This window comes from Zonotrichia leucophrys, chromosome 14 (assembly GCF_028769735.1).
Source record: "Zonotrichia leucophrys gambelii isolate GWCS_2022_RI chromosome 14, RI_Zleu_2.0, whole genome shotgun sequence".
Taxonomy (NCBI): Eukaryota; Metazoa; Chordata; class Aves; order Passeriformes; family Passerellidae; genus Zonotrichia; species Zonotrichia leucophrys.
In genome coordinates, this window is record NC_088184.1 from 8021870 (window position 1) to 8035347 (window position 13478).

The window sequence follows — 13478 nt, forward strand, 5'->3', positions numbered from 1 at the left end:
GTGATTCTTCCTAGATTTTTCCAAATGTTCAGATGCCTATAAATAATCCAAGTTGTCCTACTAAAAGGAAGCAAATTTCAGCAGGCTTCCTCTTTCTGTTTACCAAAGAGCTTTTACTGCAATTTGCTTTGTTATTAATTATGATTTACACAAATGTTGCTGCTCCCTAACACTACCTAAGCTCCTAGATAGCTCCAAGGATTACTGCAAAGAACTGTATGTGCTCACTTCTTGGCCTCCTGCTCAAGGTGATGGAATTGCTTCCTTCCCCTGCACTCACCCACCATGTATTTTGCAAAATGTGTCAAATCAGACTCTCCCAATTCCATTTTCTCAATCTGAATTAATTCCCATGGTGGAGAGGAAAAGATCATGTTGCTTTTGTTTCAGTACATCTTTACTACAGAATTATTTTGGAACATTCTATTACAAATTACTTCTGTATTAAAAAAGCACATTTTTAATCTAGAATTGTAATGCCTCTCTAGGCCAAACAGAATTTTGATGAAATGTATGAAGGTTTTGCCAAATCCCTGAGCCACTGAGAGTCATTCCATTCTACACAAATCAAATTCATGCATTTATAATAAGTGTTAAAGAAAATCCAAACATCACAATTGAGGTTTTACAAGCCTGAAAATTATAGCCCAGCCATGGTAAGTGATGTTCTGACAGCAATGAAAGTGAAATTTGGCGTCCCAAAGCCGTATTTAGCTGTTTGCTGTAATGGCTGTGCTCACCATGAATTCTGAAGGAGAGACGCAATCTCGGCCATGCAGTTGCAGCGCATGCAACATGCAAGAGACAAGGATCTGAAAATCTGCTGGCAGCCAGAGGGCTGAGCTCAGTCAATTAAAAGCTGAATTACCTGTGAATGAGGGGCTCAGAGGAGCAGCCCACACAGGGCTCTGCTGGAGCTCACAGGCACTGCCCAACCTCGCTGCCACTGCCCGCTGGGGTGGGAAATGCAGCCTGGTGGGAGCTGCCAGCCTTCCACAAACTCTGAATTCAGGACTCCTGTTTCTGCTCTTTGCAAACGTTTCTTCAGCCATTATTGGATCTTTTTATTGCAGTTGTTCCTCTAGATTCTTTCAATGAAATAATACTATATATTAATACTGTGTTTATTTTTCAAGCATCCTGATTTGCAGATAGGAAACATCAAATTCATCTGTGTTTCCATGTGGAACTGGCAGGCTCCTGCCCCTTTGCTTTACCTGCTAGCACATTCTGTAGTATTGCAGCATATTGGGATGGAATGGATCCTGAAAACTCATCTTGACCTCGGGGAAAATCAGAAGCGCTGAAGCAATTCCAACAGCTTATCCATCTAAACTGTTTTTGGAGTCTTCACAACTTCCATAAATTTTCCTAACAGTGCCTAGGAAGTTTTATTAATGTCTTTCTAAACATTTTCTTGTTGTAATTGAACTCAGAACAATTAATTGCTTTTCTCTTTGCAACAGTCTTATGTATAGTTAAAGGCCATGAGCACATCTACTAATATTGTCCCAAGATATATAATGCATATTTTCATTTCTCTTTTTTTCCTATTATGACACAGCACAGATAGGCTGTGTCACAGAATTTACCATTTTCAATGTTACCCCATGCTGGGTGCAGGACTTGGATGGTTTGTTCATTGACTTTTAGCAAGGGCTGTTAAGGATACAGGACTTTCTCCTCCACAAGATTTTTAATTGTTTCTGTGACACTTGTGCTTGGTCAACAGTAATATTTTGCTGGTTAGTCTAGAAGAGGAAGCAAATGGCAATGTGAGACAAAGAACAGCAGAGCCAAAAGTGTTTCTCCATATTCAGAGGGCTCATTTTCATTTCTCCATAGTAAGACTAAGTGGTTTTTAGCCCTTTTGCACAATTACTTAGATACCCGGGGAGGGATTGCTGTTTTCAGTCATTTCCACTTCCTTTCCAGTCCAGCTGTGTCAGAGGACAAGATCACCATTCTCAAACAGTCTTCACTGTTCTAAAGGAGAGCAGTTTGTGAGAGTGCTGCCTAATAGGCTTCTGACAGAGCCAGCTAGGTAAGTTTAAAATTTATAAATGGATAGTCCGAGCTATGTCAGGCAAATTTGCTTGAGGAACTGTAGTAGTGTTCCTGTAAATGTTTTCAGTAGAATTATCTCCACAAGGGAATGGTGAAAAGTGCTAGCAAGCCTTGGAGGACATAAGAAAAGCAAGTTGGACATGTGATTCAAAGATACTGAATGCTCAGAGCTTGTCACAATACTGCGTTTAGGAGAATGGCCAAGACTCTAAGAACAGGTAGCAGTGTTTTGCAAAAGCAGGGTAAGAAATGTTCAGCCAATGTGAAGCTAAGAGCTGGTGCCCCTGCAGCCAGAGCCCAGGGTAGGTCTGGTACCAGCCACTGACTGCTCTGGGTCACTTGCATTGCTGTAAGTCAGGAGCCAGCACTGTGAAGCCCAAAGATGCCCTGCTGTAAGAGCAAAATCAGGCATTTTTATCATGTGCTGGGATTTATTTGCTGTTCAGGATTTACAGTCATCTCTGGCAATTGCTTCTTGCAGCCACAAAACCAAGTATATACTATACTGAAGCACAGCAATAACAAGATTTGAATGTCATTAGGGGCTGCTCCTACACATCTTGTATTAAAGCAGCTAAGTGTTTAACCCATGAATAGAACTCCTATTATCTTTGCTTTTGAAACCTCAGCATAGATCACTTAACCACTCTGCAAGAAATCCCGTGAGAGACCAACAACAGCAGGGAACAAAGTCAGGCAAGAAATAGCAGATTGTATCTTCTAGACCTTTTTAAATACATTTTTCATATGAGTGCAGGCAACTTGAATATTACTCCTAAAATAGATTAACTTAAGACAGATTTTTTGCAGAGCATGAGGCTCTGAGAATTTGGCCAGATAGTTTTTTCACTGAAAAGCTCTGCCAATTATATACAGCACAAAGTAGAGAATAATGCATGAAATGCATAATATGCCTTTTTCTTCACTACATGGGGCTTAAAGCTAAATTATACAGATCCTCTTTGCTTTTTTCATATGTCCTCAGGTAAATCTAAGTCTGAGGTAAGAATCTGTTCCAGTGGAGCTCGTCTAGCAGAATGAGCTACCAAATTCGTTGGTTCAGTTTCCAGGCAAGAATGTGGCCATCTGAGAAGTTTCAGTATTGTATAGGATCAGCTATAGTCTCATCAACAGTTGTGTAAATCTGGAGGATCAAAGTTAAGAAGGTAAGAGCAATGTGACATCTGCCTGTATATAACTTTTTGAGAAGGAATCTAGAGCCTCTTTTTTGGCTAACAAGCAAATTACCTTATTCACTAAATTATATTTTATGAATAGTAGCTGTTCTGTATAGCATCATTTTGTAAGGCCTTAACTCAGCAAAGCTCCTAAGTACATGTTTTGAATGAAGCCCTTGCATATGTCCCCAAATTCAATGGGACCATAAATGTCATTAAGTGCTTTCTTGGGTTGAGACCTAATAGCTTGAATTTACATGTGGAATTTCAGGTGCTTATTTACATCATGAGAGATATAAAATATTTTATTGTAATACTTTTCAGCAAAAGAAAGATCTAATTCAAAACTTTCACTAATCAAGAAAGGCATGCACCACTATTACATCAAATTGCAATACTGGAAGCCATCCCAGGGCAAAAGAGCCACATGTCACACGAGTCACCTTGTTGAAAATGCAGATTGTGTTGAAATGGATTGTGCAAGTGTGTTGTCAAAATTTACTACAATTCAGAAGTTGGATTAAAATTCGTCATAACATTTTGTTTGATCTTAAGGGTAACTTGCACACTGTATACAAATAACTTGTTCTATGGACTTCCTGAAGAATTTATCTTATACTGTAATTTGGAGAATACTTGAATTGTTTTAAAAGCACAGTGTAATCACTTAGGGTCTTCTTATTTTCCCCTTCACTGAATAATATTTCTTTTCTTTATTTTCTCTGACTGTACAAGAAATGTAACACCTTTTAGGATCAGTCCTGGGACAAAGTATTGCAACTTAAATTCCAATCCCTAATCTGTATTCTGTGAGCTACACTTTAATTCATGGCATCTACTTGTCTATTCAAAAGGCCTATACCTGTATATCCTGGGTTTTGTGCATAGAGGCATTTAGGTATTTGAACAATTCTGCAATGCAGCATGTGAACTACACAAGCAGGTGTCTCCTGCACATCACCTCACCACCACAACAGTGGCAAACACTTCCTGGCCTTTTGGAGCAGAATGTTCTCCAGGTGAGTTGTCAGACGTGTGTCATACCCACAACTTAATAGTGAAACAGGTGGAAGGAACCAGTAATTTCAGCACTGAGTTGTCATGGCAAGAACTGTACTATTCAAAAGGCAGAACTGCAGTCATGTAAGAATCTCCATCTTAAAAGGCAGACCTGAATGCAATAGAAAGAGCAAAATTTAGTATCTCCCTCAGTGAGACCACAGAGCAAACCAGCCTCTGCCTCCAGCAGCCCCCACTGAAGAGTCAGCACATCCACAGTGCTTCTATTGAGGGATGAGTATCAATTTTAAAAACTGATGGAGCTGCAATGGTGGGCACCAAACCGTGCCCTCCTTAAAAGTGGTTCCAGCAGTATGTGCTGTACTGTGCTGTAAGTGGGCCATGTCCATGCACAGCTGCTTTGTGCAGCTGCAGGCTGACACACCAGCACACAAACCACTGATTACAGGTGTGTGCAAGCCAGCACTGCACAGCAGCCTCTGCTCTGCTCAGGCATGGTCAGCAGCATGGCTCTGCTAATTGCAGGGAGCTGGTGTGTTTTGTGTGAGGTTGCTGATGTGGACAGATAGGTTTACCAGCTCTTTTTCCTCCCAGCCCTCAAGTTCATCAAAGCAGAAATCATTATGAAGCCCAAACCATACAGATCAACACTGGATTAGCTCAGTTGGCTAGAGCATAGTGCTGATAGTGCCAAGGTTGTGGGCTGGATCTCTGTATGGGCCATTCACTTAAGAGTGGACTTGATGATCCTTGTGGGTCCCTTCCAGCTCAGAAGATGAAATATATGACACAGTCATCTTTGCCATACATGGACTAATGCCTTACTTTAAAAAAACCAACCTGTATTTCTTTTAAGGCACATCAAATACCTTGTCTGAAAACTTCCTTTTCTTGTAGCATCCAAATTACAGCCAAACAGGTTTTTGCACCTGCTTTTGCTAATGACTTTCTAAATACAGAAAGATTAATGATAGTTATCAAGTTTGTTTGCTTAAATTTGTATAATTGTCTTTGCTCTCTAATATCCCACATAGCCCATGGTGTTGGCAGACCAGTGTCAGAGGGAAGCTGAAACACTCTTTTGCCAGCTCAGCTGTTAGAAACTGCAGCAGGAAATCAGGCTACCTGTTCAGTTCCCCTCTCCCAGGGAAAATGGCAGAAATGCACTTTCCCCACTCCCTGCCCTGGGAAGCTTTGTCCAAGGGTTTGGAGACTTTAAGCAGAAGCTCAGGCAAATGTCCCGGTCACACACTGGTAAAGAGTCCCAGCTCCACCTGACACATTTTGCTCTGTGGGACTGCCCAGTGTGTACAAGGGACACGAGTGCATCAGTGGTAGCAAATGATTTGTTGAGGCTGCCAATGCTGGGTTTGACATACCATCATAAACAATGTTTCCTGACAGAAAAGCTTGTATTAAATCAATTACCACAAAATGGCTCTGTTTATGAAGAACAGTCACACTATTTAATCAGATATGTTTTCAGAGCAAGCTTTCATACAGATGAATTTGTATCATATCAGGAGGTTAAGAATAAAACTTTGTCTTTAAAATACTGTATTTTCCAGTGTTAGGAAAAATGAAAGACTATTGAAATCTTCTTTAAAACCTTGTTTCCTTTCTAGTTATTCTTCCACCAGCAAGTGATAGTGATATCTCAGTAGAAGTTTAGACACACAGAACATGTTCCAGGTGATTACTGGGATAAATCCCTACATATACTTTGCACGGGTATGTCATCATAGTAAATGTAGTCTAAAAACTGTTGGGTGTTCTGAAAAACTGGCTATTCATGTAAACACAACCTACAAAGTCACTCAGTGAAAAAGTCTGTTTATTCCATCTCTTCTCCTCTGGTTACCTTCCTTTGTGTACCACTTGTCTTTTTCCATGAAGTGGACAGAAAAAAAAGCAAAACCTAGGATGGAAGCCCAAGCCAAAGAAACCTTCTGCATCTAAACAAAATTATTTATGCAACAGGCAGTGGTTAGTTCTAATTTAGATAATCCAAAGTAGGTCACCTTCATGAGTCTTCCAGACTTTCCAACTTAGCAAATCAGATGGATAATAAAACAATTTTTAGTTAATGAGAGAACATCAGAAAAAAAAAAAAAAAAAGAACTGCAGGAAGCTGTGAACTGCAGTATCTCCTCACTGAGACAGAATGCCACATGGCAAGAACAGATGGGTAATCCTTCCGTGATTATCCTCGACCACTGGCTGAAAGAAAAAGCTGTCACAACATGGAGGGCTGTATATAAAGTGCATCTACAGCCATTTCCCCTCATTGATAGTAAAAGGTTTTATATGCAAGAGATTGTAAAGAAAAAGGGATGCTTTAATGTGATGGTGAAGGGAATAATTCTTCCATTTTCCTTCACTTCCTGAAGTGGAGCATATGCCAAGATCCTGAACTAAATTTATCTCTCAGAAGGAAGGTGTAATGTACATTCCACATCCATATCAGGTATTTCATACAAACTGAACATAGAACCTGCTTTTGTTGTCTTTGAATCCTGACACAGTATGTTTAGTTGATAATTTATAGACAGTGTTACCAGAGTGAAACGCTGGTGTCAAAAATTTGGCTTTTGCATATTCATTGACGCCAGACCAGAGTTTGCATTTGTGATGTGGCAAAATGAAACTGGAGTGGATTAAGAAATGTTTGCTGGAATCTCAAGGTTTCAGAATGGAAGGCATTTCTTGCATGCAGTGATCACATCTCCTTTGACTTTAGTTCTGTCCATACACATAAGAGAGAACCTGAATTTTATAACCCAATTGGAGGGTAGCCTGATATGAGTACCTGGCAAAGAATCTTGGTTTTGTTTATGAGAATAGGAAAGAGTGCACATCCACGGTACAGGATACCTGAGTGGTGAAGAACACACATGTAAACCATAGAGTGACTGAATTGCAGAACATGAAGTTAATGGTGGTTCTGTGGTTCCAAAAAAATCAAAATACACTTCCTCTACCTTTTAAGTCTAGCAATATACCAGTGTTTAAAAACTAAAAGCAATGTTTTGGGAACTTGTTGCAGAGCAGGCAGTGACCTGTAGTGTGAGATGGTGAAATTCTCAGGGAGTAATTCCTTACCCTGTTTTGTTCTTTCAGATTTCATGCTTAGACTAGTAAGACCAACAGACTCCCAGGGAAAAGGTCTGTGTTCTCCATATGCACTAAAGGGATTAGAAGTCTTGTGTTGTTCTGGTAGTGATGGAAGGAAAAAAAAAGTAAGACTTTGTCACTTCAGGAAAGAAACCCAGTCTTCAGATGACATTGCTACTGCAGATTACTCATTAAACACTCTCATGGCCTATTTCCAACCTTTTCTATTCCTAAAGCACATTCCTTAGGTGCTGTGATTTTTTTTTTTGATATCATAGGAATATACACAAATTTGCTATTTGTTCTGTATTCTTCACAGATTCTAAGACTGAGTATTTTAGACATACCCATTCTTGGACAAATCAGTTCATTCACCTTTTTCCCCTTCATCTCATAACACAAATCCAAAATCTAAATTTTGGTGTGATAAGGACTTGACTGTTTTTAAGAAAAATGCTAATCTTCACTCTGAAATAACTTAGTCTTCCAGTGATTACAGAATGTGCTTCGGCGCCGCCGATGAGTCAGGCTGTGAGTTGGAGTTCAGATAAGCCTGCAGTGTTTGTTCACCAGATGGACCATAAGCTCTGCAAAGTAGAGCAAAGGATATTGCTTATTAACACTGCTCCCAACTTCACTTATTTCTTTGTACAAAGTCTGGTTACTTGATGCAATTTTAGACTGTATTTACACTGTTAGGAGGAGGAAACAATTTTTTTTATAACAGGATAGGCAAATCTAGCAAAGTAGATCAGACTAAAATGGAACTGAGTATGGTTCCTTTATTACATCATTTTAAGTAGGCAAGATTGATACCCTCCACTTCTCAAACACGCCCACACTGAATTTACATACCTGTGCAGTGGCAAAAAAATATTTAAATCAATTGTCTTGGGATTTTAGAGCAAATTAGCCCAGTCCCAGTTGCTACCTGTGCTTAAAACACCATCTCTTTGACAGTTATGTGCAACCAACATAATACTTATATAAGAGTCAAATCTGGTTTTTCTCTTATAAACTTTGTGCTAGATACTAATTTTCACCTAACATGGGGAATTTTCAGTGGTAACTCTCTCAAGTGTCTTCTGTGTAACCTGATTAAATATTTTCTGATGCAACACAGCTCAGTCAATCTGCCATTATTCATAAATGTTATAATAAGAAAATTAATTTAACACTTTTATGCAATTTCTGAGTTTATTTTGTTCTTTGGATTGGTACAGTTCATTTCTTCAGTTTCTGTGATTTTTTTTTTCCATCTTCATATTCTCAAGATGCTCAACCTTGCCATTTCCCCTTTTTAGTTTGAATCAATACAAGAAAAAAGTAAGTTATTAGTTATATTCTCTTCCTTCTATTTGGCTGTTTTCTTTAGCTCAGAAGAAGGATGTTTTGAACAGTTAGTGGCCATTGGTTATACCACAGTTTCAAAAATGAATGTCATACCTACTGTAATGTCCTTTCCAGATTTTACATGTCTCTAAATATGGGGAAAGGAGGATGTTGAAGGAGGAGTCTGTTCCTCTCTCAGCTCTGCTTTTTCTGTCAGTGCAGAAGTGTCTCATGCTGGGGCTCCCACCCATACACAGGGCTGATTTTACACTGAAGACTCAGATCTTTATGGCCTATAAATTATTGTGGTTTGGATACAAATCTTCTCTCCAGAAGGGCTTTCAGTAGGACATGTGTGAGACTGAGCATGCACTGCTGTTCCTCACTGCCCTATCAGTCACAGTAATTGTATACAGAGATTAGGAACACCCTGAGACATTTTCCAGCATATATGTTACCCCATAAAATCTGGAGGAAATTTTCCAATAGGTCATAAAAATTTTAAGAACTATGGATCACAAGTTCATCACAACTACTGCTGTGCTCCTTTTATAGAAAGCAGTGTTGCCCTGTGCTGAGGTATTGCCTGCCTTGAATGTTGCTGTTAGGGCTTTTAGCCATTTTAGGGTATCCATGGGGATGAGTCTCTCATTTCCCTATGAGGTGTGCAGGATTGGAATCAGGTCCTGAGGCTCTTAGGAATGCTTGGTCATTTGGCCTGTTCAGAGTCTGTTTCTTTTCTGGCACCATGAGCACCTCCTGCCATCTACAAGCCCAAGAGAAGGCTTCAGGGAGCAATCATTTACTAGGACCATAACTTCTTTTTGAAGACAAAATCACTTAATCCCAAATGGAAGATGCTTTTACCTTATATTTGTCAGCAAATTTGCTTGACTGTGTTTATAATGCCCAATTATTTGATAGTTCGGAATAAAAATTATCCATCATCTTCCCAAGTTGTGCAGAACCTGTCAGAATATTCAGGAACACTTTGAGCCTTTCTCATTTCTTTGTTCTAACAGCTCACTTCACTGTACTGTGGGACCAGCAAATCTGGTGTATGTGCAACTAGTGTGGAAGCCTGACACTGTCAAAATTTGTTATCATGGGCTCTCTGCCATCACCCCAGCTGGCAAAAATGGGACACGGTTCCAGTGCATGAATGGAAGGTCAGCCAGACGATGCTCTGCTGTCACACAGGAGGAGTCTTTCAGGGCTGACTTTCCTGGAAGTTGCTAATGATGTATTTTGACCTCTCTGTTTTAGAGATGCTTTGCAGTCAGTGATACTCAGGGAGTGGCACTCCTTGAAACTGACACGTGCTTCATCTGCTTGTGAAATGTTGCAAGGAAAGATACCGCCTGTAAAACTTTATTTGCAGCCTCACTGGATCATTAGGAAAATTCTCTTAATAAAGGATGCTCCTGAATCTTATTAGTTGCTTCATTTTCTTCAGATCAGAAACTAAAGCACTTCCAATGGAAACAAAATCCCGCTGGTCTGTGCAAATCCTACCTGGCTGTCATTTTAAAAAGCAACTGTTCTTACCAGGAGATAATATTTTTTACTTTTGGATTTGGTTTGTAAAGTGGAATTAGGCTTAGAAAAAGAAGCACCATGCAGGCAGATTAAAAAAACCTCCCTACTTCAGTCCCATCATCAGATAATGAGATCTCTCAGATTAGAAAGCCAATATCAGTACGGGAGGAAAAGGCAGCTGAACCCGTCCGTTATGTTCACTTTTTGAGACACTGGGCATTCAGCTACAGCCGCCTTGAGCCAGGTCCGTGCGGACCTCACCGGGCTGCGGAGGTGCTGCACCTTGCTCTCGCTCTCAATCCGCTGAGGTGAGATGATGCCAGGGACCCTTCTGATTCAGAAAAGAAAAACAAAAAAAACCTAAACATCACCTTAGCCTGGGGAAATCGGGGCCCTTTCAGCCGGTGAGCGGTGCGCAGGCGGGGGCTGCCGCCCGCCAGGTGCCGCGGCCCGGCGCGGTGAGGCCGCGCTCCCTCAGAAGATGGCAGTCACCGCCCGCCCGCCGCCGGCCGCCCCCTCCCTCCCGCCCGCCGGGAGCCGCCACCGCCCCGCCCCGGCCCCTTCCCCTCACGCAGCGCCGGGCCCGCCGAGCCCCCGCACCGCTCCTCCTCCGCCTCCAGCCCACCCTCCTCCTCCTTCCTCTTCCTCCGCCAACCCCACCCCTGGCCCCGGGCCGGCCCGGCCGCGGGCTGCCGCGCCGCCAGGGCTCCCCGCCGGCTTCCCCCATCCCCACGCGCCGCGAACACCTCCTCCTCCTTCCCCCCTCCCTCCTTCCCCACCTCCGCCCTCCTCCTGCTGACGTCTGGCTCTGCCCGGCTGAAAACTCGGTGCCGCGGCGGATGCGGCGGCTCTCGGGAGCGTGGCGGCGGCAGCAGCAGCGAAGATGGTGGCGGCTCCGTGCGCCCGGCGGCTGGCGCGGCGCTCCCGCTCGGCGCTGGTGGCGGCGCTCACCGTGCTGCTCCTGCAGACCCTCCTCGTCTGGAATTTCTCCTCCCTCGACGCCGGCGAGGAGCAGCGCGGCGGCCGCGAGAAGCGAGACCGCGGCGGAGAGCAGCGCGGGCAGCCGCAGCGGCGCGGACCCGCCGCCCCGCACGGCAAGGCGCTGGTAGGCGGGGAGCGGGAGCGGCGGTGTCTCTCGGCGTCTGGCGGCACTTCTGCCGGGGCTGCGGCGCGGGCAACTCGGGGCAGCCGCCCCGGGGCTCGCGTTCCCGCTCCCGCGTGGGCGCCTCCCGCAGGTGCCGCGGTGCGGGGCCGGTCCTGCCCTGGCCCGGGGCAGCGCCCGGGGGGCCGCGGGGCAGAGGCGGAAAATGCATCCGTGGGATCCTCTCCCTTCCCCGGGAGCGGCATCTCTCGTCCCATTGCCCGCGCTGCCTGCCGCGGGCATCCCAGCATCCCCGAAGTTCGCGGGAGAGCCGCCTGCCCCACACCGTCCTGGGGGTTTGTTTCAGTGCTACTTTGCTTTTTCCACACGGAAAAGCGCACAGGGGCTATTCTTTATGGCAGAGCTCTAACAGGCCCGGGAGGTGACGGGCAGTGAAATGTAACGCAATCATTTTATTAACCGCTGACAACTCAGGGACACCGAAACTGTGCCCACACAGGATGAGGACCTTGTCTTTTATCTCATTCTTTTGCAAACTCTCCGGTTTTCATTCAAATGTCTCAGGCCTGAAACCAGAGGGAGTTGCAGATCTGGCTCTATTGCCAGTTGAGTTTTCTATTTTTGAATTTTCTATTTTTGAATTTTCTATTTTTGAATTTTCTATTTTTAAATTTTCTATTAGGCATGTGAAAAAGCAAATTAACAATGTTCTTGCAAACCTCAGAGATGTAACACCAGTACCATTATTCTCCAGCTCAGGAGAAGCTTCCTTCGGTTTTCATTTTATTCTTTCAGCAGTAGGCTTACATTAAGTACGTGATGCCTCTGGAAGTGCATGTTTAGTTTTGTCGGTTTCTCTATTTTTGTTTACATCCTTGAGAGAGAAAGCAGGAACTTGGGGCACAGAGGTGATTTACCATTGTAAATTGCAGTGAGTGGTTTGGCCTGAAAAGGCTGCAAAGAGCTGAGCTCCCAGCACACGAGTACTCCATCACTAACGTTTGGGACAGCTTGTAGTACGTACCCATCCACTGAGTGCTGATCCTGCTCTGCTTTCTAGATGTGAAAGTTAAAAATTCTAGTTTACTGAATTCAGTTTTTGTTTCTACACATAATCTTATCTTGGTATTTGCTGTGTTCATAAATGTAGCTATTTAAGCTCCACTATTTTTCCTCTATCACCTTGCCCTCTGCCTCTTTTCCTGTCCATTAATCAATCAAGTCATTTATGCTTTCATCTCAGTCTTGTCCAGCTTTTCCTTCCTGATCTCTCCACTGTGGGTTGCCAAGGTTGGCAGACGCTGTTACCTGGGCAGGCAGGGGGCCGGGAGAGGGCAGGCTGCACCTGGAGCTTCAGCCCCGCTTCCAGCTCCCCAGACTTTCTAGGAAATGATCCTCTGCTGTGGGCTCAGGGCTGTGTTGGAACGTGTACTCTAGGCAATTGTCCTACCAATGTCCTGGCACAGTGTCCAGTTTGCCCTGGATGCGCTGGAACGGGTTCTGGGTTCGGGTCGAGAGCTCATTGTTTCCGTGCTGGCCACAGGCAGACGCTGAATGTGAGTGTTTTGATGCTGGCAGTTATGAATCATGCCTTTTGCATACAGTTTTGATCAGAGACCTAAAGATGGAGCACTGGGGTTCTGAATGGAAAACATGCTTTAAAACACATGCTGAGTGCACCTATTTTCTCCTCATTATCTAAATGACTGGTATGGATCACACTGGGCTGTGCCACAATGTCTGACTTTGATATTAAAAAAATAAAGGGCAACAATGCTCAAAGCAAGTGGCAGCACTTAACAACACTTTGTGTAGAGGTGATTTGGCAAGGCTTCTTCAAGATGACTTTATGGTACTTGTGGTTTTGCTTAGCCTGCTCACCGGGAAGGGGCCGCCATCCTTAAAGTTACTTTGTCAGAATACAAAACCGCACACTTAAGTATTCATCTATCAACTGCAACGTGTGCTTGGTGGAAAAGTGATAGGGAAATTGTCTTTGTGCAGCCTTCTGCCTTAAAAACTTGCCACCTGTGTTAAATTGGTCAGTGAAGTTACCAGCCTTGCCTATGTTACCAGTTGTGATTTCTGACTCGGTTCACGAGGAGAATCTCTGAGAAATGGAATTG

General features: G+C 43.5%; 1 protein-coding gene and 1 long non-coding RNA gene across 5 annotated transcripts in view; both read left to right on the plus strand.

The window, feature by feature from the left end:
* The first annotated feature begins 1935 nt into the window (after window positions 1-1935).
* Window positions 1936-9871, plus strand: LOC135453910 (uncharacterized). The gene is made up of 3 exons (XR_010441994.1): window positions 1936-2044; window positions 3053-3233; window positions 9734-9871. It is a non-coding gene; the product is annotated as an uncharacterized LOC135453910 (long non-coding RNA).
* Window positions 9872-11133: 1262 nt separating this feature from the next.
* Window positions 11134-13478, plus strand: part of XYLT1 (xylosyltransferase 1) — a 174979-nt gene continuing 172634 nt past the window's right edge. For all 4 annotated transcript variants that reach the window (XM_064725398.1, XM_064725399.1, XM_064725400.1 and 1 more), the window contains exon 1: window positions 11134-11355. In XM_064725398.1, the coding sequence (XP_064581468.1) occupies window positions 11134-11355 (222 nt within the window). The remainder of the gene's footprint in view (window positions 11356-13478) is intronic.